The 26919-nt window shown below is 42.6% G+C and overlaps 1 protein-coding gene across 1 annotated transcript; it reads right to left on the reverse strand.

The window, feature by feature from the left end:
* Positions 1-320: 320 nt before the first annotated feature.
* On the reverse strand, positions 321-26689 carry LOC311589077 (acyl-coenzyme A synthetase ACSM4, mitochondrial). The gene is made up of 13 exons (XM_084767379.1): positions 24959-26689; positions 24072-24282; positions 19758-19965; positions 14350-14493; positions 12973-13129; positions 10752-10831; positions 8025-8148; positions 6165-6245; positions 5924-6025; positions 5444-5571; positions 5246-5345; positions 3541-3660; positions 321-2212 (listed from the first exon to the last, which is right to left on the reverse strand). The coding sequence occupies exons 1-13, from the start codon at positions 25271-25273 to the stop codon at positions 2126-2128; spliced, it is 1857 nt and encodes a 618-aa protein (XP_084623505.1). The 5' UTR covers positions 25274-26689; the 3' UTR covers positions 321-2125.
* Between the last annotated feature and the right edge of the window lie 230 nt (positions 26690-26919).

Below are 26919 nucleotides of genomic sequence, written 5' to 3' on the forward strand. Positions count from 1 at the left end.
TCAGTGCTGGTCACAGTCCCTGTTGACAGTTTTGTTAGAGCCCTTCCAGGCCTGTGTGTCAGTATGTACAGACCATGTGCAGTTTCCTAAGGGAGGGCGGTAGGAGGCTGCCCTAGGCCTCTGCCTCCTGATTCCTTTCGCTAGCTTCCTCTTAAGCACTGCCAACTGATGTGACCTGAACAACATCTGAGTGGGAAATCAGCAGGACGTTCTCATTCCGAGGAAGGTATGTAGCTGTCCCTGCTGTTTCATTGTACGCATAGAGAGTGGAACTGGGAATTGTATGGGGGTCACTTTGTGATGGCTTTGTTGTTTCTGTGGTTTTCTTGTTATGTTTGTTTTAACGTTAAGAGCAATTCTGACGGTTCACCATTGCAGTTCTGTAGAGAACATGTCGGGGAGAGGAGAACTGTTCTGGGTGTAGAGCTATGGGTGTCCCGACAAGGTTGGAGATGAGGAATTACTGCTGAGTCACTTCTATATACTAGTACAAAAACAGCGTAGGAAAGCACTGTACCAGGGTTTCATTGGTCGCTGGCCAAGCTGTCCTGTCAGTTCTTCACAGGCAGAGATTGAAAAGACAGAAGTGACGGATGAGCACAAAATGAACTGTCCAGGTGGGAAGTGGGTTTGTGCTTAAATCTTAACACAAGTTAGTATAAATGCTAAGGTTCCTTGCACAGGTGGCTAAGTGAAGAGTCAGTGACATGAGAAGATACTTCTGCTCACATAACCAGAGGCATGCTCGGTAAGCCAGGCCAAGAGGATATGGGAGAAGCAGAGACTAGGCAGCACCTTGCAAATGTTGATGGGGCCTGAGCATCCTCAGGTGTTTTGAAGTGTTAACTCAGGTCTGACATTGAAACTAGTGTCACATAAGGGAAAAGGAGGAGAGAATCTTGGTGCCTTCTAGTTTCTTCCTCCAAGATAAAGGGACAAAGGGTCTAGGCACCAATTACTGTTTGCTCAGATGTGAAGTCTGGAGCGTGGTGAAGTTGCTGCACTCAGATTTCAATTTATACCTTTCTTTTGATTGCCTTTTTATTTATTTGTTTTTAGAGACCAGAGTGTGACCATCTATTTGCCAAATGTACAGTGCTGTGTGCTCTTGGAATCTAAATTCACTTGCTGATTGTGCTTTGCTTTTAGATTTGCCAACTTTATTTTCCCTGGCATTTCAGTGTGCTACTTTACATGCCATCCCAGAGTAGGAATTGAGTGGTTGTTTTAAAGCTCTAGCAGTTAAGACAGAAAATAAGCAGAAAGCCAATCCCTGTGCTGTGGTCAGTGTGCCTGTCCTGCTCTACAGACTGAGAGAAGCCTGGGACTGTGAGGCACATCCTCCAAAACTGAACAGTTTTCAGATATTCTTACTTGCATTTTATTCTTGGTACAGCTGAATTTCAGGTTGTTTTCAGAGTTCCTGGTATTTTAAAAAATAAAAATGAAGTTGTTCTGTAAAGTTTCGCATGCTGTACTTTTTTTCCTGCCCTATATTAAATGTCTTTTGATGTGTATAGTATGTTTACCATAAAGATGCTTATGTATGGTTATATATAAAAAATCTGGGTTCATAGTTCCTAAAAAGTAAAGGTAATTAAAAATTTATTCATGAATAATCAGTACTGCCCCCAAAGAACCAAGTTTAAAGCATTTTGCAGGATTTATTTCAAAACGAGCACCAATCCCATACTGAATTTTACTCCTTTATACTCCTGATTTGAACAGCATTTTAATCTGCTTGGGAGGGGTGATTTCATACAGACTAGTTATGCAGACATCTAAAACATCTCTCTTAGCACAGTTCATCTTTCTGTTGGATTGATCGGGACAAGATGAATAGAGCCCAGTTCATTGTATGCCTCTCTTTGGAGTCATTTGATCCTTGACCCTGGAGCTCATTCTCTGTGTTGCTTTGATCATCATAACAGTATCCTTCACAATATGTTTAGGGTCCTTATCTTTTTTTTTTTTTCTTTCTGTTGTTTTCCTGAATACAGAGCAGAAACTATTTTTAAACAAGAAAACACAAATATTAAAGAGTTAGAGGAGTGTAGTCACTGAATTATCAGGAAGCAAGTACTAAAATTAACTTCACTGCTCAGTCCAGCTTCATTCACTTCAGCTACGCTCGTCCCCACTCCTGGTCTCTTAACACGTTGCGTTTGATTTTCCCTGTGATTGTCTTCGGGAGTTCTTGCACAAATTCCACCTAATTGACAGAAAAACACACTGTGAGGCACTTGATTCCATTTGTTTCATCCCAGCTGTCAGTGAAACAGGAAAAACTCCGGCTAAGGGTTAGGGTTGGAGGCCTGGGATTCAATTGCCCTCTACTCTACCTGATTGAGAGAAAAGGCCTCTTCCTTAAAACGCTGGGCTTTTAAGAGCCGGGATCTAAAGAGTCTGAGGAAAATCTTAGTGATAATTTAGTATGTAGGGGTTTCACCTAAACACCCTGACTTGGCCATTCACCTTTTTCTTTCTCTCAAGACAATACCATATCTTTAAATACCTTCAGGTCTCTTCTGAAAGTCAGTTATCAATTTAGTTGTAGTGGAGAAAGTGTGACGATGGTTAGATCAGGTTTGGTCCAAATGACGAGATAGTCTTGTAGTTAACTAGTAGCAATTGATAGTACTCCATTACTAGAAGGTACTGCAGCCGTCCTTGTCTCTAAGTGTGCTTGTTCAAAAAGAGTCCTCTGCATGTGTGTGGGTGTTCAGGTTTAAATGAAGCCACTTGAACACCTTGGGCACTTATAGGGGTATCATAGCCAAGTTTCCTCTGTATATTAGGAGCCACTTCTAAAAATTAGGGACTTAGTGATTCTTTGTTGCTTTTTGTTTTTGTTTGTTTGGTGTTTTTTCGAGACAGGGATTCTTTGTGTAGCCTTGAGTGTTCTGGACTCACTTTGTAGACCAGGCTGGCCTTGAACTCACAGTGATCCGCCTGCCTCTACCTCCCAAGTGCTGGGATTACAGGTATGCGTCACCATGCTTGGTGACTTAGTGATTCTTAATTTCCATTCCCTTTCCTCATACAAAATGGCCTTTCTTAGTCCTGAAAACATTTTTAGGATTGCAGTCTACTATTTTCTTTTTCCATCTGTGTCTGTATGCACATTGTCTTTGTGTGTGTGAGCACACCTGTGTGGGTACACAGGCACATGTGTGCAAGTGCCTGTGGAGGCTGATATTGGGGACAGGGATCAGTTAATTCTTGCACCTTTCATGGAGACCAGGTCTCAGTCCCTGGTGTTCTCCTACCTCAGCCTTCCAAGAGTTACAGGCAGGTGGGCCGGCATACCCACCCCACATATAGCTGGGTTTTAGGACTCTGAACCCCAGTCTTCACACTTTCACAACAAGTACTTTAATCATACTCCTAACCCCTGCAGTGTTGTTATACTTTTTAAAGGTCCTTCGTAGTATCCTAAATTTAAAACAGAAACTTTCAGAGTAAGCAAACTCAAGGGGGCATCTTCCAGGATACATCGCAAGTATGGGGTCAAAATCCAACACAGTAACTTGCACCTGCCTTTCTTGGGTACTTGTAAGGTGCTGTTGAGTTTTTCACATGGTCCTGCAGTTCAGCAGTTAATTTCTCACGGTTGGAGGACTTGAAGGGTGCAGCTAACACAACAAATGCTTTCACCACCTGCAGCAGAAAAGCCATTTGCTTGTAAAACACATCCAGGCTTTGGAAGCATTGCCGAACACAGGCCTTGACTGTTGGAAGCAGTGCAAAACCCAGAGATGCTGAATGAAGCTTGACTACAAACTATAAAGTACATTTGAGGATCTCTTTCCAGAGGAATGGACTGAACGTGGGGAGTGCTGAGTTCTATTTATATATCACATGAGGGCTGGAGAGATGGCTCAGTGGTTAGGAACATTGACTTCTCTTCCAAAGGACCCGCGTTCAATTCCCAGCACCCACATGGCAGCTCACAACTATCTGTAACTCCAAGATCTGACACCATCACACATGCATACATGCAGGCAAAACACCAATGCACATACAATAAAAATAAATTATTTAAAAACAAACAAAATATATCACATGAATTTAACATTTCTGCTCTGTTGGTTGTATAAGGCAATCCTTGATTTTGAGGTGCACTTTTATGCACCTTTATAGTTAGAGGCATGTTGAGCAAGACATAGAGAATATGGTCTGAAGGAGATCTGACTGCACAGAATCAGGAATGATCTACCTATAAGAGGTCCTTGCCTCATATTCCTTTTTCCTATCTGTTTTGAATACCGCTTTTAGGTAATTAGTTATTGAGGTCAATTAGTACATTGTTTCTAATTGGCATTTGCTTCTGGAGTTTGGTTGAGATCAGTTATACTGAAAAGGTGTGGATGTGGTGGCAGGAAAAGAGTATTTCGGAGATTGGAATAGATCAAGAGCTGAGGGGCCAAGAGGATGTTGTTCAGAGTACCCTGTGGAAAGTCACTGGTACGTGAGGGGGAGGCACAGAAAAGGGTGTAGCAGGGTGCTGAGAGCCACACTGCCTCAGCATTTTTCTTCTTGCTAAGCTTTCAGAGAACTCCCTGAAGTTTTTTGAATAGACCAGTGGGACTTTTGGGAACCTTGGGTACAATTTCCTGTTCTTGATTCTGTAAGAAATGTACTTTGAGCTGTAGCAGTTCTATGAGAGTTGAAATCGGATGCTGTTGCTTATGAGTGTCTGTTCCCCATGGTACAGTAGGACACCAGTTGTCTAAGCAACATTCCCTCACTTCCTTCTGACAGGGCTACCAGCACTTTCTCCTGTTACCAGCACATCAGCCAGGTCTAGCTAGTTGGCCTATACAAATTGCTGAACAACACCGGCTAGACATGTGGTGGAATAGGCTTGAAACAATTGTAAAAAGGTTTCACTCCTTCCTGGTAGGGTAATGAGTGATAGTTATTTGTGTCTTGAGCTGATGGCTATGTGGTAGGAGGAACTAGCAGGAAGTATCCCAGGCAGACAAGGGAGACTGAGCCTCAGTAATGTCACAGGGATGCTTAGATGAAGCTTGAGCCTCTGAGTTGAGGGGAGTTTCTGTCATGGGCCACCCAAAGAATCCCAGACCTCTTTGTGGGTGGAACTCTTTTGTAAGATAGATGACCTAGCATACATGTACCTTAGGATGAGAATTAAGTGGGTACCCCAAGCTGACCTTTGCCATAGACACATGGACAGCACTTGTCAATGTGATTGTTGCTTCCGCCCTGACATCTACTCTACCTCTCCTCGGATTGGATCTGGACTGCTGACAACAGCTGACTCAACTACTGCTGGGTGCTCGATCAACGCACTCTCCACTTCAAACGGCCCAATCCGGTACCTGCAGAGGAGAGGCAGCCTCTGATCATCACATTCCCCAAGTAGGAGACCACCCATTCTGCCGTGTCATCACTTTCTAAGAACAGCAAATGTACAAACCCAGAGGATATTATGACATCATCAGCTCTGCCAACAAACCAGAAGTATCCGTCACTGTCCATCACTCCTCTGTCTCCAGTGACATAAAAATTCCTTCTTATTGTGGCATCAGTCTTTCCTGGATTGTCCTACCAATCAAAGATGGCATTTGGTGGTTAGTCTGTCTAGAAAAAACAGGGGTGTGACATCCACTGAGTGACTTACAAGTCGTATTTCTAAAAGACCCTTTCCTAGAATAGAGCACAAAGGATCTGAACTAAACCTCTCTTGAGAACTCGGGAGCTTACATGCAACCTCTTCTGCCTCAGCTGACCCACCTTCCCTCTCCCAGGACAACCACTACAAGTGGTTTCTTATTTGTAGAGTTTATCTGAGAACTGTCACAGATTTTACAGCTGATGAGATAGACCTGTATTTGACACTGAAGCTCGGGCCCATTTCTGTACTCAGGCACAGCCATCATGCCTTTTCTGTTCCTACCACATATTCAGAGAAGAAGCAGAAGGGCCGAGCCGACTCCAGCCTCAGGGCAATTTCCCCTTCTTTCCCAGATGGTAGGATATTTCCATTTTCATCTATAATCTGGAATAAAAGAAAGCAAATGGGTCTTTGCCTTTTTTAATATATATAAAATGAAAACAGGTCATGAGTAGTAATTCAAAGGGGAAAAAGCTAAAGCATTCTTATTTTCTTGAACGAGTCAGATATTTTCTCAACATACCTGGACATCATAGGGCTCTACTCCTTTACCCATGGAGCCTGGTTTAATTTCTTGTCCTTTGCGATTGGCGCAAATGATTCCCTATGAAGAGGACATGTTTTGGGTAAGTGTATAAATTCTGACAATGAAACTTAAAATTCCACTATGGGGGCTGGGGAGATGGCTAAGTCAACAAAGTGCTTGTCCTTGAAGATGAGGACCTAAATTTTGATAAAAAGCCAAGTGTGGTTATGGACCGGTAAGCCCAGTGCTGGGGAGGAGAAGACAGGTGAGTCTCTTGAGCTCCCTGGCCAGCCGGTCTTACCTATTTCGTGAGTGCTAGGTTCATTGAGAGCCTCCCTGGTGGAGGTGGGGGCATTCTGGAGAGATGCTTCAGTGTTTATCAATACATACTGGTCTTCCAAAAGTCCCAAGTTCAGCTCCTAGCATTTATGCCTGGCAGCTCACAACTGCCTGTAGCTCTAGCTCCAGGGAAGCCAACACCCTCTTTGGGCCTGTGCAGACAATCATAGGCTAGTACACAAGGTGTACTCACAACCTCTCTCTCTCTCTCTCTCTCTCTCTCTCTCTCTCTCTCTCTCCCTCCCTCCCTCCCTCCCTCCCTCCCTCCCTCCCTCCCTCCCTGTCTCCCTTCCCTCTCTGTTTTGGTTAATTTTTCCAGAATGCAAGATCATCTTCTGGGGTGAGGTTTTTAGAGTATTTGATCTGTATATCAGAGTCACCAGGTGCACTGTTTCTACCACATTTCTATATGGCATCCATGCTGCTGTTTTGAAGACCATAGTTCTTTCTCATTGTACTGTTTGGACTTTTTGTTTGTTTGTTTTTGTATTTGTATTTGTTTTTGTTTTTCGAGACAGGGTTTCTCTGTGTAGCCTTGGCTGTCCTGGACTCACTTGTAGACCAGGCTGGCCTCGAACTCACAAAGATCCACCTGCCTCTGCCTCCTGAGTGCTGGGATTAAAGGCATTGCACCACCATGCCTGGCTCCTGTCTGGACTTTTGAAAGAAGCTCTCAAAGTCTTATATAATAGTGGAGGCTGGCCTTTGATCCATGATGTAGCTGAGGCTAGCCTTGGATGTGTGGTCCTGTTGACTCAGTTGCCTGTGGACTGGAATTACAGGCATATCCTGTATCTAGTTGATGACCACTCAGCTGAAAACCATACCTTCCAGGCTTCATTGTGTGCACATTGGAATAAAGTCTCCCAGAGGAAGTGGGGAGGTCCTTCTCAGTGTAATGGAGAGATGAGCCACTCAGGCCCAAACCCCATCAACCCCTAAATTCCCTGAGATATCTCTTGTGCAGGGAGGAGGCAGGGAGGCAAATCACAGTTCCCCTTTAGCCATACCTCGCTGAGCAATTCACAAACTATGATAACTACTTGCAGTGAGGTATTCTGAGAAATCCTATAAAGATTTGGGGCCATGAGTGGGGCACTTCAAGAACTCAGTGCTCAATCCTTGCTCCGAATAGCCCCAACATACTTCCAGACCTCCACATATACAGCTTCTGTGTCCTTAGAATCAACTATCAAAGGATTTAAAGTACAGTCTTTTTAAAAAAATTACACCCATATTGAATATACAAGCATTGCTCTCCTGCTATTTCCCAGTAACAGCCTAGCAGCTATTTAAATACTGCCTTTATATAGCAATTTCACATTGTATTTGGTACCATAGGTAATCTAGCAATTTAAAATGTAAAGGAAGATGCATTTATGTTCTGTAAAAATTCTGTCCCATTTGATATGAGAAACATGAACATCTGAGGATTTGGGTATTATCTGGGGTCGTGGATCCAATCTCCCACAGCCACTGGGGAAAAACTTTCTAAACAAATCTTGTCCTTTAATATACCACTTCGGTCTGTCCGTAGCCCTCGTACAGCTCCAGCCCAGTTTGTGCCTTCCACTGCTCCAGCACCTCTGGGTTGAGTGGCTCCCCTCCTGTCAAGCAGTGCCGCAGCCTCTTGAACTGGTATCTGGAGAGACAGAGTTGTGTGGTGTTAGGGGTGGGGAGCATATCATCCCAGGTTCAGATGTTCAAGCAACAGAAGAGCTAGGAGAAACAGGTCTTAGAGCCATTCATGACGTAAGTATTTCCTGAATGCCTCCTATATCGCTGCCTCTCTTTTAGTTGCGTGCGGCACACAAGGGACAAAAAAAAAAGTTCCTGAAGAAACCTATGTTTTGGCAGGTGGAAGACTTAGAGGGGAAAAGGGTAGATAAAAATGCTAATGATAATATAAGACATTGTAATTATGAGATAAATGATACAACACAGATTAATGGTAGTGGCTGTGTGTTAATAACTCTAGAAACATTCATAGATTTTTTTCACAGCCCCTATTTTACAGTTGGGGAGACTGAGGTCCAGTGAGGTTATAATAAATTGCAAATGCCTTTCAGTAATAGAGCATAGAGTCGGACGCTCTACACCATGAACCTATCAGGCTGACGTTCCAAGCATATCATCCACACTGAATCCTTGTCATAGTGGGAGATGAAAGTAATCAGGGCTTACCAATGCCATGTAAGCAAGTAGCAAGGCCCTGCCTCTTAGACTTTGGCTCTGTATTTTTAAATAGTGGCCCATTAGACTCAGACAAGAAAGCCTGGGCCAGTCTGACTCTCATACATAGTGAGACTCCAAGTAAGCAGGAAGCTACATGGGCAAAATCTACTGTGTCATCATCTTCTTTGTCATCTTCTTTTTGGTTTTTCAAGACAAAGTTTCTCTGTGTAGCCCTGGCTGTCCTGGACTCATTTTGTAGACCAGGTGGGCCTCAAACTCACAGAGATCTGCCTGCCTCTGCTTCCCAGAGGGCTGGGATTAAATGTGTGCAGCATCATGCCTGGCTATACTCTGTCTTCAAGCAACCCCTACATAGCTTTGGATTATGCTTAAAACGTGAGGCAAGAAGTTCCCATTGATAGTCACAAAGACGTGATGCTGACAAGGAAGGAGATGCCTATCTGTGTCACTCTGTCTCTCACAGCACTTCCTCCTCTGGGCATCCAGACCTCAGTGCAAAAGGAAGATGGCCAAGCCTACAAGACTCAAATTCTTCTTTTTTCTTTCAATGTATTGTGCAACAATTTCCTCCAAGATGGATACTTTCTATCCTGCATGAAAGTTTCTTAAAACTGGAGGACCTGAAGGTAACAACTAAAAATAGCCCAGGAAGTCCCTGAACTGACCAGATTCACTAGACCCTTCTCTGCCAGAGTAAGCAATAAAAGTTGAAAAGAAAGAGCTGGAGATATAGCTTAGGGGTTAGGAGCACTGGTTGTTCTACCAGAGGTCTTGAGTTCAGTTCCCAACAGCCACATAGTGGCTTATAACTGCCTGTGATGAGATCTGGTACCCTCTTCTCGAGCGCAGGCAGAACATTGTGTACATAAATAAGTAAGACAAACTTAAAAATAGAAAAGAAGACTCAGACAAACCAATCTTCAAAGAAGACTCTGAGAGCAGAGCAGCTGCCTGGACTTGGAAAGGACTTTCCACTCTGTGAGCTGCCTGCAGACTGTGCAGTGAGTTCCACATTCCTATATTTTGTGAGCTGTCACTGGTGGTGGAATAGGCTTTGGTGATGCTGCTGTTTTTGAGTCATTTCTGCTCCTGTAAGTAATCACTCAAACTCAAGTAAGTAACCCCAATAAAACTCATTGGTTCACTAAGTTGGATTTGGTGGTTTCTGTATTTTGGTCTGTCATTGGCTACCTATCTGGGGTGAATAGATGCATATGTTGTGTCTCTCCAGGGAAAGTTTTGTCATAGAACACCATATGCTAAATTGTATTTAGTTATGTACAAATACATTGCAATTCTACCTGATAGGTGGATGATTTGGCTAAAGCATATATAACCCTGAAGCCTTAAGTTTCATTAACTTCTCTTCAAGGATGCATATGGGTGGTTTTTGTTTGCTTTGAAGGGGCTGATTCTAAGGTGTGTGTGTGTGTGCGCGCTCGCATCCATGGTACTGCAGGTGTGAGTATATGTGCGTGTTCAGGTCCCCATGTCTGTATTTCTTTATGTCTATGTGGGTGACAAGGCAACTTCAGGTATGATTCCACAGGTTTTTTGAGATAGGGTCTTTCTCAATGCTTAAGGGCACTGAGCTCCTTAAGCAGGCTCTTCTGGCTTACCAATGAGCCAGGGATCTGCTTGGCTTTGCTTCCACAGTGTTAGGTTACAAGTGCACACTACCACACCTAGTTGTTCATGTGGCTCTGGGGACCAAACTCAGGTCCTCATGCTAGTGTGGCAAGCATATGACTGAGCTATCGCCCCTGCCTGCCTCCCAGATCTTAAGCTGGCATATGGTTTTGTTCTAATAAGGTATTTGGTAATATCTTGGGACATTTTGATTGGTGAGGATGAAGGAAGAGGAAGGGAGGATGCTACCGGCATCTCCTCAGTATCATATAGAATAACCCCAGAACACAATATTATTTGGTCCACAGTGTCACCACTATGAGAGTCGCAGTCTTGGGCCACCCTGTATGGAAAAGGAAGCTCTGTAATGTTGGATGACAGCTTCTGTGTGTGGTTCAAATGGAGAGATCTGCCCAGTACCTCTTAAGGTCCTTTTGTACGAGCATCCGGTACACAGTAGGAGCGCTGCACAGGGTTGTGATGGGATACGTGGTGAGCGTCTGAGTGATGGAGAAAGGCAGACATGTCAGGAGTGGCGAGCTGGAGGCTGTAGCCAGAGATGACATCTACTACCGTTTTTTCATTACTGCCTGCTAATCATGGAATAAGAAAGTAAGTATTTACCAGATATCATTAGTGTCCTATGCCTAGGAAAAGGCATAGACTGTCAAAGTCAGTAGATTAATTGCTGAATTTGAGAACAATCGGAAGTACCAATCTGTTTGCTCAACTCCAGAGCTCCGTATGGTGAACTCTTGTAAAACCCCACTCATATTTACCCATGTGTGCTGTGTTACACTGAGCCTGATGTACGCTCTAACCTACTAGGGCCTTTCAGCAGTAGCCGTGAGGGACAGCCCACTTCAGAGAACAGCGAGTCAGTGCAGACACAGCCACTTTAAAGGACTTAAACTTTGCCAGGCTTACTACACATACAGTTCCTTAGGTCAAATCCTCAAGTCTAGTGCGATTCTCCACTGTGTTAGTGGAGAATTCTCATGCTCTTAACGGAGGAGCATGCCCCACTGCATCCTTAAGTGTGCTCACAGCTGGTATTAAGCACGGGCATCTGGACAGTGTTGTCCACATGTATGCAGGCCAACTAGACCGTCATGATGTCAAGAACACCTCTTAACTCACACAGTAGCTTAACTCTCTATGTACCTGCTTCAGAAGCTTAAATTCTTTTTAAGAAGTATAATGTGTATTTGTAAAACAAAACTGCTCTAATTTTGCAAAAGAAAGTTTTTTTTTGTTTTGTTTTGTTTTGTTTTTTTGGTTTTTCGAGACAGGGTCTCTCTGTGTTAGCCTCGGCTGTCCTGGACTTGCTTTGTAGACCAGGCTGGCCTCAAACTCACAGCGATCTGCCTGACTCTGCCTCTCGAGTGCTGGGATTAAAGGCGTGCACCACCACGCCTGGCACACAAAAGAAAGTTTTGAGACTGTGGAGTAATCATTTATTTCATTTTTTCAGGGCACTTGCTAAACTTCATGCAGAGCGCCCCCTTCCTGTTACTCACTGTATTTCTCTTAAAGCATTCAAGCCGTCTTGTTAGATCCCTCACCAAAAAGTCACAGGCTGAAGGCAGCTTTGACTCACGCACAAGCTGCTTTCTTAACTCTTCGGATGAAATCATGTGATTATCAGGCTACAGCTGCCACATATTTTTATTAGTATGTAAGTTTTCTTTGTTTTTAATGAATTATGAAACCACATTTATATCAAAGAATTATTCTAAAATAAATTATGATTTATTGTAAACAGTGTTGGATTTGCTTAACTGTAGAGTTGTATAAATATTTCTTGGTGAGAAAAGGTCAGAGTGGCAATGTTTAAGAAGCCCTGGTTTAAAAAAAAGCCCCAGTTTATGGAGATAATAATAATAATAGTAATAATAATAATAATAATATATGTTCATTTAATACATACACACATAAAGTCCATTAGCATGTGTATATCCTCAAATAAAATCACTTCTATGTGTTGACAATATGTAAAGCTCTAGTTATTTTGAAATGTGTTTTAGGCTACAGATGGTGCTGTGCTATCAGATATCTTAAAGTAGCCATCTCTGGTGGAAGATATGTGGACCTAGTTTGCTGGAGTATTGAAGTCTATGAATTACAAGAGGAGCACAGGATGGGAGAAGAAACGGGGAGCGGGAGGGTGTGAAAAAGGCTACTGTAAGAAAAAGGCAACCTCCTGAAATTAGCAGTTGTCCTTTATGCATTAGAGCAGAAACAAAGTATCTGCTTGAGTCTTATGTTATTTAGAACTAGGCTCCTAAGCAGCCACATTTTATCCACCAGTGAGCCCTGAGTGATTGACAGCTGCAGCCTAGATTTCCCATTGAGAGCCCAGGAGTGTGTGGTGGGTGGTTCCCCTCCATTTGAAAGCATTCAGAAGTCAACTCCCTGAGACTTTGCCAAAAAAAAAGGAAAGAAAGAAGGCAAAAGAGAAAGAGAGAAAGCAAGAGAGAAAGAAAGAGGGGGAAGGAGGGAGGGAGGGAGAGAGAGAGAGAGAGAGAGAGAGAGAGAGAGAGAGAGAGAGAGAGAGAGAACAGCCTCCAACCCAGAACCTTGGAAAACCCCTAGAGTCTGAGGAATTCCTTTTTTATGGTTTTGTGGGGTCAAGACTCACATCTAGGAAGGTATCAGTGTCGAACTGGGCCATCCGGTGCACAAAAACACAGGCACCTCGAAGCCATGTAGAAAACACACTACCAATAGCAGCCTTGATCCAGCCAGTGTCTGACATGTTCCACATGATATCTGAGGATGCCAAGTCCAGCCAATACCTACGTATAGAAAAACAACAGACCAGAGCAAAATAAAAAGTAAAAAGAAACACTAGTCTTTTTTGAGGAGTAGCCTTGGCCAATGCCACAGTGGAAGCAATTTCAGGGTTCTAATTCTTCTTCTCCTTAGAAGGGCTCCTCTGAATCTTACGTCATCCGGGAGTAGAATGGGGGGCTGGGTTTGGTGTACTTGTCAACGTCTGTCCATTGATATAACAAATATTTAGTGAGTTAATATTATGTAGAAGACATTGTTGTTGGGAACCACACAAGACAGATATCTGCTTTTATCTTAGGGAAACAGTGTAGGAACAAGCACACAGTAATGTGAAGCAAGTATGTAGATATTATTGGAAAAGTAGATAAGATATTTGCTTTCTAAGTGCTGTGATAAAATACTGGCAAAAGGAGAAAGGGCTTAATTTTGCTCACAGTCTAAGGCTAGAGTCCATCAAGCTGGCAAAGAGCTGGCTCCAGAAGCCTGTGGGACTTGATAACACTGAGTCAGTAGTCAGGAAGCAGAGCCCAAAGAGTGCTTGCACTCAGCTCACTTTCTAATTTTTATACAGTCTAGGATCTCAGCCTAGGGAATGGTGCCGCCCACGGTGGGTGGGTCTTAGCCCTCATGGGACTTCATCAAGGAAGAAACTCCAAGGCATACCAGAAGATGATCCCTTGGGTATTTTAGATTTTATCAGATTGATGATTGAGATTAATCATTGAGTGCCTTAATTTGAAGAAAAATTAAACAAAGGATGTAACTGTTTTAGGTTGTCTTGTTTTTAAAGACCCTTCTAGGTAGGTACCTGGCAATGAGAAGAGAGAGGCAAAAGTGCTAAAATCAAGCCCTGATCCTAAATTCTTGCTTAATCAATTAATTAGACAGCACCATTTAGTTAAGGTGGGGCAGAGGCATTGAGAGCTCTGGTTTTTGGATTTTTGTCAGAGATATCTTAGTAGCCATTCAAGAAGAGGAGTCACAGCAGCAGCAACACCGACACCCACACTAGCAGCCTGGGAAACTGCATACAACAAAGACATGGTGTGGTGGTGCACTCCTGCAATACCAACCTTTCTTTGAATGCAGTCGAGTGAGGTAGGAGGATTGGCATGAATTTGAGGCTAACTGGGCTACATAGTGAGTTACAGTCCAGATCAGGCTACTGTGTGAGACCTAGCTAGAACCAAAATAAGAACAAAACTGAAGTTTTCTCTCCTACCTTCCACAAAGGGCATACCCAATGCCAAGGCTGCTCTGTGAGTGCTGAGCCATCTTGGGGGAGCCTGTGGTCCCACTGGTGAAGTAAATGGCCATTGGTTCTTGACTTCCTGTCTCCACGCAGCTGTGCTCTTCAGAGGCTGATCTGCAGATGAACCCCAAGATAGAGGCTTAAGTCTGTGTCATTGTTCTGTGCTAGTTTTCTTCTTACCACAAGGGAGTTAGGAACTGAACCTACCACAGAGGTTCCCTGAGTAGAAATGTAGAGGGACTCTAACAACCAGGGCAACGAAGCAAGAGTGTAGGTCACTGTTTTAAAGCTCATCTCTCTGTGGGCCAAATAGACAGCCAAGGTAACCTACCACATTAACGACAGAAGCAAATACACCTTATTTCAGTGTTTTTTAAATTTATAAAAAAATTAAAACCAGCATGGAATGTTCATAAATTGATACCAATTCAAGATTTAGGGCTTAGAGGAAGATTTAGATTCCAAAGCCAAATACATTAAGATCAAACTTAAGATTTGTTTTTGTTGTTGTTGTTTGTTTGTTGTTGCGTACCTTCAATCTCTCTGACAGAAACAGCTAGTAGCTGACTGAAGAGCCATCCCATCCTTTTTCCTGAACTAATAAAAGCCTAATTTTGATCAGGCACTAGGTAACCACATGCTTTGGGGGAAACTGCTTCTGTTAGTTGTAATTAAGCTAAACCAATCAGGATCATTCTTTTCCTTTCCAGTGATTGGTTTAGGAATGGGCCTTGGAGAATTATAGTCCATAGATATTAACTCACAGGAGACATTTGCCCATTTTAAAAAAGAGTGATGAGGGCTGGGGAGATGGCTCACGAGGACCAAGATGTAGATCCTAGCACCCATGTAAATACTACACAGGTGTGATAGCCCATCTGTGATTTAATTGCTTGGAAGGTAGAGGCAGATCCCTTAGAGCAAGCTAGCTACCCAGATGAGTGACATTGGTGGGCGCTAAGTTCAAAGAGATCTTCTGCCTCAATGAGCAAAGTGGAGAGAGACTGAGGAAGACACCTGACATCAGCCTCAGGCCTTTGCATTCAAAATTTACATGTGCATATGTGCCTGCATACATAGGAACACACACACACACACACACACACACACACACACACACACACACATACCATACACATCTTCATGAGGAAAAAAGAATGATAAATATAGGATGCCACCATCTCCAGTCCCATTCATCCTGTCTTGAAGCCCATGAGCACTGTCAATATATGGAACATATAAAATGTGATTATCTGGAACTCTCCTAGTCATGCTGGCATCATACTAAAGATGGGACAGTGAAGGACAGCTGAGTTGGGGTCTGTGCTAGCTTCATCAAGCCAACTAGGAAACCCTCAGTACCATTTGCACTGTCTGCACTTGGATTACTAAGGTGGAAAGCATTTTTATTAGGTGACAGCAGTCTGTGTAAGTCTGTGTAGACAGCTCCCCAACTCCTCCCGTCCTTGGACAAATATGCCATCCCTGCACTGAAGGATGGAGCAGATGTCCTCCATCCTTAGATCTGGTTGAGGCTCATGACTCAATTTGGCACACACAGTGTGGGTTCTGGGACTTCTTGGTCAGGCTGCAGAGGCTTCTTAGTTGTTTTTACTGTTCTTGGGGACAAGAGGATTGACTCAGCTCCAGATGAAGATGCTCAAATTGTCTTGCTTGACAGAGGGGGGCATGTGAGGGGAGCTGAGATATTTCTACTGGCAGGCAACACCAATAGTGTATGAATAAACCTGTCTCTGATCTTCTGACCCCACCAAGCTAAAACAGAGACCAGCTGCTGGTGGTGAACCAGTATGAAATTCTGACTCTTGGTATATGAACACATAAAGTGTTATTTTGTTTTACATCACTAAGTATTAGATAAGTTGTTAGTCAGTGATGGATAACTGATACAATATTTCAGATTTTTTTGAGGTACACACACACACACACTCACTCACTACTGAATATTATCCTATTAAACACCTTGTGAAATGCCGGGCATGCATGATGGTGCATGCCTTTAAATCCCAGCACTTGGGGAGGCAGAGGCAGGTAGATTTCTGTGAGTTCAAGACTAACCTAGTCTACAAAGTGAGTTACAGGACAGATAGGACTACACAGAGAAATTCTGTCTTGAAAAAACAAAACAACAACAAAAAACTTGCTCCTGCCTCAACTTCCTGAGTGTAGAGATTACACACATGTGCCACCACATCCAGCTTATGATGCACTGGAAAAGTCCAAGGTTCATGTATGCTGGGCAAACACTAGCATATTAATAACATCCCTAACTCTCATCTAATTTTAATAATGACTGAATGCCATTGAATCTGCAAAATAGACACCATTAGGTCACAGACATACTCAGTCTGTAATGCTCAAAAGTAGTTTCACAAAATATTAAGATTTTTTTTGGTAATTCTTTTTTTTTTTTTTTAAATAGACTGTTGTAACCTGATTCGCTTGCTTAAACTCTATAGGCCCTCCGTTGAGACCTAGTTTAGTTCCTAGCGTGACTGTAGTGTTAACATCAGCTCTTAGCATATCAGAAACCATTTTGACTCCAAGTCTCCATTTTGATTATAAGGTGAAATTAATTTCAAATTCTCAGGCCCCACATGCCGGAAACCAGGAAGGTTCAATGCTTGCTGCTTAGAATAAAACAATGGGTGATTAATGCATGTTATGCTTGGGTTAAAGATAAATGAAGTTCTACTAGAGTTAAGGCCACAACATCCTATTATGTTCCTTACTCCGAGAGAGCTGAATCTTCCCCCAAGAGCTCTCCTACCCTAAATTCCAGCCAATCAGCTCAAAATGCTTTGTCTAGGCACCTGTTTACAGTGTGCTCAGAACAAAGTCAATTCTTTTTGTGTTTAACTGGTCAAAATGATGTAACGCTGCCCTCCACTTGCTTCCCACCTGGTTACCTGGTTATGGTTTCTCTTACTAAAAGCCTGCCTTAGAAACTAACCACAGTCACAGTCTAATACCCAAATTCAGACCATGGACCTGACTGGTCAGTTCTTGTTCAGTGTTCAAATAAACTTCCATCAATCTGAGTCTGATGTTTCAAATGATCAGTATGTGGCTATTCCTGAACCCTAACATGAGAAAGGTCATTGATTTTTTTTTCTTCCAGAACAAATAAAGGGTGAAATTAGATGTTTTGGGGTCCAGAGAGGGGGATTATGTCACTTTACGTAATATTCTAGGCTAGGGAACATCTCTTTGGACATTTCTCCATTCAGTAAGGGAACCTACTAATATAAGGCTTTTATTTACATGTTTACTTTTCACTAAAAGAAGAGACATTACAATCTCTGAGAGGCATGGAAATGTTCAAGGGTGAAGTCTGTCATTTCTCTCTTCTTCGCTCCCCAAGTTCTGGATTTTTCAGAGCTGATTTTTTTTCCTGGCAACTCCCAGAATTTTATCTTTATACTTGAGACTCATGTATTCTCCACTGGATTTTCTAAGATCCCTGATCTCAATATGGCTGGCTGTAAACTTCCCTCCTTCCCTCTCTCTCTCTTTGTTCTTCTTTTTCTCTTCAATAGTATTTTGTTGTGAATCTTTTTTTTTTTTGAAACAGAGTTTCTATGTATAGCCTTGGCTGTCCTGGACTCCCTTTGTCAACCAGGCTGGCCTCAAACTCAGAGCAATCTACCTGCCTCTGCCTCCCCAAGTGCTGGGATTAAAGGCATACGCCACCACACCCGGCTTTTCTGTGAATCTTAAGATGCCTTCTAATATCACATTCTGCTTTGACCTTCTGAATATACCCTACGCCTGCTTTAATTTCCATTTGTGTAGTGCTGGGAATGGAGACCCAGCAGTACTATGAAGTTACATTGCCAGTCCCATCTTCCTTCAAATGACAGCATCCCATTACCCAGGCTCTCAATAAAAAGCCAACTAGCCCCAACTTCTGCTTCCTCCATCTGCTGTGTAAGCCAGCCTGCAAATGCAATTGCAAAAACAAAAAATTATTGGGCTGTTTATTCTAGCCATTATGTTGAGCATGCCATATTCCTTTATTTCATTTGTTTCTTCTGCAACCCCATACTGTCATCATCCTGATTTCATAGATTAAAATACAGACTTCCAAAAATGCCATTTAACTTACTTGGGCTCACAACTTCCAAAAAATAACTAGATTTTTAAATTTTTATATAGTATCAGCTAGTTAAAGATTATGATATCAATGAACACTTTTTCTCATTTGTAATAATGTAGGAAATATTTTCTCATGTTATTTCATCCTCAAATATGACTAAATGTTTCAGTATAATTATTCCCATTTTTCCTACGCAGAAAACCAAAGTAAAGTGTTTTGTTTGTTCATCTGCTTATTAAATTCCTTTAGCACCACACATGTGTTGTTAGATATTGAAGATAAAGGTATTAGACATACATGCAAGCAAAGCCTTGGGTTCCTTAGGGAGTATAATTTACGACAGGAGCTGTAATGTTTCCTGGAAAGGGTCAGATAGCAGACATTTTAGGCTCTGTGTGCAATATAGTCTCTATCTCAACTGCCCAAATTTGCTATCATTATATGAAAGCAGCCACAGGCATATACAAACAAATGAGCACCTCTGTGTGCCAATACAACTTTATTTACAAAATCAAGTGATGGGCCAGATTTGGCTTTTGAGTCTGGTTTTCCAATCCCTACCTCAGAGGAGAAAAACTGAATCTAATAGAATAAGAGTCTGGTCTGGTCACTCTGTGAGGAACCAGTGATGTGAAGACACAGTGATATGAAAGAGGAAACGCCTTATGGCTCCCATTAAGTCAGCCAGCGACAGCATCACTTAAAAAGGAAAAACTATGAAAAGGACTAGGAAAGAGCATTCCAGGAAAGAGAGGCAGCGGATGCGAAGGTCTTGAGCAAGATCATGTCCAAGGGATAGCAGGAAGACCAGCAGAAATTGTGGCCTAGGAGCTGGGCAAAGGCCAGCCTCTACAGCCCACTCACACAGGCCACCGAGGGCACAGGAAAGTCACAACAGAGCTGTCTTTCTTAAGCCTGTAAATAATTTAATTAAGTGATTCTTTGGGGGACAGGAGAGATGGCTCAGTGTTTAAGAGCACTTGCTGTTATTACAGAGGAGGCAGGTTCAATTTCTGCCACCCACAGAGCAGCTCACATCTATCGGTAACTCCACTTCTGGAAGTTCATATTCCCCCTTCTGGCTTCCATGGGCACTGCATGCATGTGATGCACAAACACACATGCAGACAAAACCCCCAAACACTTAAAAATATTCTTTTTGGGGAAGGAGCCTAGACCAACAATGGACACTGCTGAGTCTTTGGACAATCAGATTCAGAGATGTAGCTACGTTTTGTGCCTCCCATCCTATACTCACTGAAGTAATTCTGGAAAGCTGAGCCACCCGTCCCAGTGGTGTGGAGACACCAGGAGTTTAGTCTGCAGGTTGGGACACTCTGACACAATGGAGTCCACTGCGGGGGCCACTTCCTCACTGGCCACAATGCACTTGGCCTTCGATGTTTGCAGCCGGTAGAGGATGTCTTTTCTGGTCAGTTGGATCGTTCCTGGCATGAAGACAAGCCCTGGAACAGAAAGTTAATTCCTGAGCTAGCAGTTCTGGAGACTGTGGGAAAATGTGGGCCTTGTGTCTGGGTGGAGAAGAACTTCAGATCGGAGCCCTCAGCCACCTGTGCCTTGGTTCCCTGGAACATCCCACAGGACCCTGGTATGGGGACTCATTACAGCTCTGGGTTTGGAGTCAGACAGGCCTTAGTCTAGTCCTGCCCTTTCAACTTACTAGCCTTGTAAATTTGATCTCTCTGACCTTTATCTTTAACATGGGGAGAATGACAACATCTGATTCATAATGATAGGCTAGTACTAAGAACCATTTTAATGTCATGGTTGAATTGTGATTATGTAATACTTAAGCATCACATTACATTTTATGACATATTTTCCATGAACATCTCATTCAATCTTTTTCAGTTAAGGTGAGTTTTGTAAGATAATCCACTGGGTATAAGAGAAGAAAATAATAGAAATTTAAAAGGTACTGAGAAACTAGAATTCTTTTCATGTGCTATCTCCTTTTTGCAAATGTTTTATAATATACACACTTCACCAGTGCAACAGAACAGAATGAAAAACTTTATGCAGATGGAAAAATGCCTGCCTATTTATTTGTGTGTGTGTGTGCCAATAAAACTTTATGTAAAGACACTGATAGTTTAATTTTATATAATTTGCATCACAATTTTATATTATTTGCTGCAAAATATTCTCCTTAATATCTTCCAAGTGTTTACAAATGTGAAGCCATTCATAATTTGAGGTTTATACAATATGGACCATGAACTGGGCATGGCTTGTGGGCATGACTCCATCACTATATTGCCATGTCATAAGTTAAAAATCTGAACTAAGGAAAAGACAGAGATAACATGGCACACATGTTTCGTTGACAGAGCAGCCTGTTCAAGCTCTTAAATCCTCTAAATATCATTCCTGGTTGTGGTTTGTGTGTTTGTGTCTGGTGCAGAGAAAAAGATATATTTATCTATTGTTTGTGTGTGTGTGTGTGTGTGTGTGTGTGTGTGTGTTTGTGTGTGTTTATGTGTGTGTGTGTTGCATAGAGGTCAGGTGATACTTTTGTGGACTTGGTTCTTTCATTGTACCTTTCTGTGGGTCTTGGAGATCGAACTCATGAAGCTAGGCTTGAGCAGTAAGCACCTTTACTAACCAAGCCATCTCAGTAGCCTAAGACTACTGTTCTAAGCAGGCCCAGCAGGGGCATGCAGTCTTTGGGGGTAGCTGACTAGTGGCAGAGCCAGCCTGCAGATCTCTGACATAGTGGTCTGGTACTGCCGAAATTTGCCTAGATAATCATGGTAACACTTAATCACCCCGCACCAGCTAGAGAAAGAATTTCAAAACTTCTTGTGAGAAGAACACATGGGGCAGGATTAGATGTAAGAATTAGGGCTAGAGAGACGGTTCAGCAGTTAAGAGCACTGTCTGTTCTTCCAGAGGTCCTGAGTTCAATTCTTGAGAACTGGCGGCTCACAACCATCTATAGTGTGATCTGGTGCCCTCTTCTGGCATGTAGATGTACATGCAGGCAGAACATTGTATACATAATAAATAAATAAATCTTTTAAAAAGATGTAAGAATTACACATAAAGATAAGATGTAAGCAGGTGGCTTGACTCTCTAAATGGAATCCATGGGAAGACAGTGGCTCACAAATCATTACAGATAGCCTCTGCCTTTCACTGAGCACGTGTCACATGCCAATGGATGATAACTCATCTAAAGGTCACAAAGTCAGTAGGTGGCAAAGCCAGTCCCCAGAGACATTTCCATCACTCCCAAGACCTGTGCTATATAGGTAGGTATTCCTTGCTGAGTACTCGGCAATCAGCAAATAGGAAGTGGTGGGGGCTAAATTCTTAGTAAGGCAACTCCTCTTAATTATTGTTGTTAGTATTATCATTATTGTATGTGTGCACGCATGTGTGTATGTGTACAAGTGTGTGTAGGCTTTCATGCTATGGTGCACATGTGGACAAAGGACAACTTTGGTGAGGTCAGTGTTCTCTCTTCACTTTTAGGTAGGCCTCGGGGACTAAACCCAGGTGCAAGGGCTTGCACAGTCAGTACCTGTACTTTCAGAGCCATCTTGCCATCCTTTTAACTGATTTAGCTGTTATTCCTTTAAGAAAGTACCTTAGAGGATCTCAGAGTGATCAATCAATTTAAAAATATAAAGTTGTTTCTCTTACAAGTTATTTGCTCTTAATGATCCACAAGTATTGATTCCTTGGGGAATTTGTGAATGTGTTCAATGAGAAGATGACCTCCTTGGGAGTGGAGGGTGAAGATTTCTCGTAATGGGTTTCAGACAGCAAATACTTGCTGGATGGCAAGTATCTTAGGCTTTACTTCATATGCCTTGCAGCAAAACCAAAATAGCTTGCCATTTGGTGATTTAAAATTTTCTCATGGCACTTGCCTGTAATCCCAGCACTTGGGGAGGTAAAGGTGGGTGGGTATCTGTGAGGGCAAGGCCAGCCTGGTCTATAAAGCGAGTCCAGGACAGCCAAGGCTACCCAGAGAAACCCTGTCTTGAAAACAAAACAAAACAGAACAATTCTCATAAAAGAGTTGACATTCTGTGGAGAAAATAGATGTGCAGCTGCTTCTCTTCATTTAATGAACTTTTAAAAATACTAGCTTGTGTGTTTTGGATTCGTGGATTTCATAATTTAAATAAATCATATTGAGTAATATTAAGTGCATATTTTATGACAGATAAAACACCCCTAATCTTCATCCAGCCGTGGCTGATTTTCCATTTGTGTCTCCTTTTATATATAGTCAATGCAAACATTTTTATATTCCTGCTTTCATCTATTTTATTGGCAGTAAGAGCATCTTAACATCTATGAAATTTTCCGGATTGTATTAATATTAATATATTATCACTAGTATAAATTTTCTTTTAAGTGCCACCTCTTTAAGAGCCAGACATTCAGTCATCAATCAACACCTCAACACAGTTTACATCTTAGTTAGATTACAAATTATATAATCATTTCTAGTCATTTCTACTTAAGCTGTTTCCATTCTCCTATGCCTGTTTATAACATTGCGCACACATCTTTCTATTCTTTGCAGTAGTCTATCCTTTGGCATTCTTATTTATTTTAATTGATGTCTGAAGTTTTTTTTTTTTTAGACCACGAATCAGAGAATTCTTCTGGGAAAGGACGTCGTGAGTATGTTGAGCTCTGTGAACAGTAGGATTGTTCTTGGCCTCAGTCAGCATGTTTGCTGCAGAGCAAAAGGAGCCAGCTGTATTGCATCACCATCCTATTTACCAAAATAGGGGGGACCTGAAGTCCATGGCTTACAGAGCCCTGTCTGAAAGCACAAGTTTTTACTTGGGGGATGTTGTACTACTATTTGGATATATTAATTCTTTTGACTGGAAAATTTTTCCAATGTGGGTCAGAGTTGTTGATATTTTTTCAAGTTTTTTCAACCCCAAATACTTGCTCTTCTTTTTTATTTCCATGTTACAGAGAGCCCAGATACACACTCTGAAGAGAGAACTCTGGGAGCACACTCTGCTCTGTGAAGAAGTGCTCACACTCACGGTTGCTTTTATAGAGCTTTATGTGTGACTCTGAAGACGCAACTCTCATTTTCATTTTTATTTGTGTGTGTGGGTATATGTGTACGAGCTCAGAAATTTCTGTTTTGACTACCTGTAGCCAGCTAGTGAGCCCTAGGGATGTACCTCCCTCTGCCCCACAGTGCTAGGGTCCCTCCATGCCAAGCTTTTATGTGGGAACACAGTTCCTCATGTTTGCACAGCAAGCACTTCACCCACTGAGATGTCCCCCTAGATCTCTAATTATGTGAATGTGAAGTGATGTGACTTTTGGCAACTGTCTTAACATCACTGTGTCTTGATTTTCACTCCTAAAAAATGCTTATCACAGTAATACCAATCATTTATTTAGATTGTTATTACTATTACACTATGATCTTAATTTAAAATTTTCTTTTTCTCCTTTCTATAAAAATTAGCATTAGCCAAAGCTGGAATTTCAGGAAATTCTCAAGTTCTGGTCTCCGTGTTTCTGCTTGATTTACACTTCCGACATTTGTGGTACTGACCTGTTCTCATGCAGGCCACATTGATGAGCCACCATTCAGGGATGCGGGGCAGAATCACAGCCACCCGGTCTCCTCTCTGCAGGCCACAGGGCTGCGTGAGCACGTTGGCAGCCTTTCGCGACAAGGAACCCAGTTCTTGGAAGCTCCATTTCACCTCATCTCCTTTGCCATTCACCCACCACAGGGCTGGGTTGGCTGGCCTCTCTCCAGACTGGCCAGGAAAGTATAGGAAAAGAGAAGATAATGTGCTATGGTTTGGAAGTATCACCCAAAGACCCATGTGTTAAATAAAAGTCATAGTCCCTAAAGACCCATATGTTAAAAGACATGGTCTCTATCCTATGGCTCTGAGGCTTAAAGAAGAGAACAACCAGCCTCTTCTTCTCACTCATTCCTCCCCTGGCCCCCCAGTTGCCCTGAAGTAGGCAGCCTTCCTCACCGTGCTCTTTCCCTGTGATGCCCTAGGCTGCCACAGGGCTAACTGAGCATAAGGTAAAATCTCTGCTCCCATGAACTAAAAACCTTCATGTCTGTATCTTAGGTATTTTATCACAGCAATGGAATGCTGACTAACACGGAAGGCAGATAGGACAGCTACTGTTACTTCTTGGAAACATGGAAACACATCCCTTCAGAGTCTGCCTTTTTTTTTTCAAGAGGGGATGAGCATGTTACCAAGGTGGAGTTAATTTGGGTTTTCTGAGAACAACCAAAGGACAGAAACTGATTGGAATGGACCGTGGTTTTTGGCTTTTGGCACTCATGAGTCTCCGTGGAGCTAACCAGGTCCTTGCCATCACTAATAAAGAATTGATTTGAACTTGTCCAGTAGAGCAGAGTGAGAGGACCAGAAGAAAGAGATGAGTGAACGATAGGAGCTCTTTTACCTTCTCCTTTTGGGACCACTGGTCCAGTACATCCGCAGCAAAGTTAAAGCTCTTGGGCAATGGCTTCTCGCAGCGATTTATGGCTTCAAAGTCATTGAGCGTCAGAGGTGCCCAGAGCTGGGGATCTCTGTGGTAGTGCCGGCTGGCAGGCTTCACAAACCAGATGAATCTAAGTCTCTGACAATGGAGCCGAACCATCATGACTCTCGGAGGACTTTGTCTTCTGACACAAAGCGGCAAATGCCTGTGGGGAAGACAGGTGAGTGGAAAGTGGCAGCTGGAGCCTGGGAAGTGGATCCATGATGAACGCTCCATCCTCACAAAGATCTGTCACCATTAGTCCCTGCTACTGAATGCTTCTTCACTCTGTGACCAGTGTAGCCCTAAAAACCTGGACAACTGTAGAATTGTCAAACTCTTAGCTTCTGGCTCTGCTGTCTGGATTTGCTTCCAAGGTCTCCCTCCATCACTTCGAACTCTGTTAACTCCTCTGCTTGGGTTTCCAATGCCAGTAAAAGCAGCCTATTTCCTGAAAACAAAGAGGCAGCCTGCCAGTCCCCAGTCTCTTCTCCCCACTGTCCCTCCATTACAATTCGCTGAAGTTTTTCTCTGAAGCCCTGAACCATATACTTTATGACCATATGACTTTGAGAAAAGTATTCATCTTCCCATCTCTCAATGTTCTCATTGGCACAGTGGGAGAAATATAATCCCTCATTCTTGCTTATTACAACGATTTAATGAGATAATGTACATCAAATGCATAACTTGTAGAAAAGGACTCTCCAGTTATTAATACTGCAGATTGGATACACAGTGCCAGTGTCATGACACAGTTTTATGGAATGCTCTTAGCATGTAGATCAAGATACCTGGATTTTATTCCAAATTCTTTCAAACTAGCATGTGATATCAGTAAAATTGCCCGCCTTTTCTTCCACTTGTATTTTTTTTCTAATTCTATAGTTTCTTCTTCCTTTGCCCTTTTGTCACTGCACCCTGTATTATTCAGATGACAGCAGTCCACCGTATGCTATCATTTTTATACAGGGACCCTGGCTGTCTAGTCTAACTGCTGTAGATAGAAGCTACGCAGCTGTGTATCCCATTCTTAGCATCAAGCATGACTTAGTGCTAATAAAAACAGCTCAAGCTCTTGCCTAGAGAGAGGCTAGCACGCTCATCCCTGCTGCTACTGCACACGCTCAATAACAGCCTGCGAGGCTGGTGCTGTTGCTGTTTCTACTTTGCAGGTGAAGACGTGGATGGATGCTGATGCATACTGAAGTAGCTTGCCGAAGATGGTTTTGCTCATGGTGACACAAGCAAAGCTAGACACTCCTGTGATACGCATCCTCAACCTTGTGGACAGTGCCCTTTGTGTTTCCTTCTCAATAAGCATTCTTGCCAATGGTGAGCACCCCTACCCTTCTGCCTTTTCGTTCTAGAAAGTTAGTTTACAGAGAGTGGAAAATATGCATGAGCAAAGGGAACCTGGGTCTGCAGTGTGGTGACAGCAAACAACAGAGCGGAGGGCGCAGAGTGCTGCTCCTTCTCCTTGGTGCTGTCATAACCCTTTGCAGCTCAGAGTGATGTCTGGCTTCCTTGGTGCAAAAATGAAAATCACAATGGTCATGAAGAGTTATGTCTGTTAGCACTGTTGACATTAAACTCTCTTACCATCTATGTAAAAAGAGGGATTATGCATGGGAACATTATAATAAATCTCATTGACCTGTACAATTAATGTGCACTGCTAATTATTAATATAATTTAAAAAGAGAAGAAGAAAGAACAACAACAACAAAAAAGAGATTATGACCAGCCAAGGACAATACGTGCAGTAAACTTTGAACCTGTACCCAGATCTAGCCAATAGATAGGACATTCTCCACAGTTGAGTGGAGAGTGGGGTCTAACTTTCACACGAACTCTGGTGCCCCATATTTGACCATGTCCCA

This window comes from Acomys minous (genome assembly GCF_964271855.1).
Source record: "Acomys minous genome assembly, chromosome: 2".
In the NCBI taxonomy this organism is placed as follows: Eukaryota; Metazoa; Chordata; class Mammalia; order Rodentia; family Muridae; genus Acomys; species Acomys minous.

Excerpts from the sequence above, each read along its gene's own strand:
- LOC311589077 (XM_084767379.1), bottom strand. The coding sequence starts at position 25,273 with ATGGAGCGTTCATCATGGATCCACTTCCCAGGCTCCAGCTGCCACTTT. Across the intron at positions 6,026-6,164 it reads TAGAGCCCTATGATGTCCAG|ATTATAGATGAAAATGGAAA; the intron begins GTATGTTGAGAA and ends CTTTTATTCCAG. Across the intron at positions 5,346-5,443 it reads GATGTCATAATATCCTCTGG|GTACCGGATTGGGCCGTTTG; the intron begins GTTTGTACATTT and ends TCTCCTCTGCAG.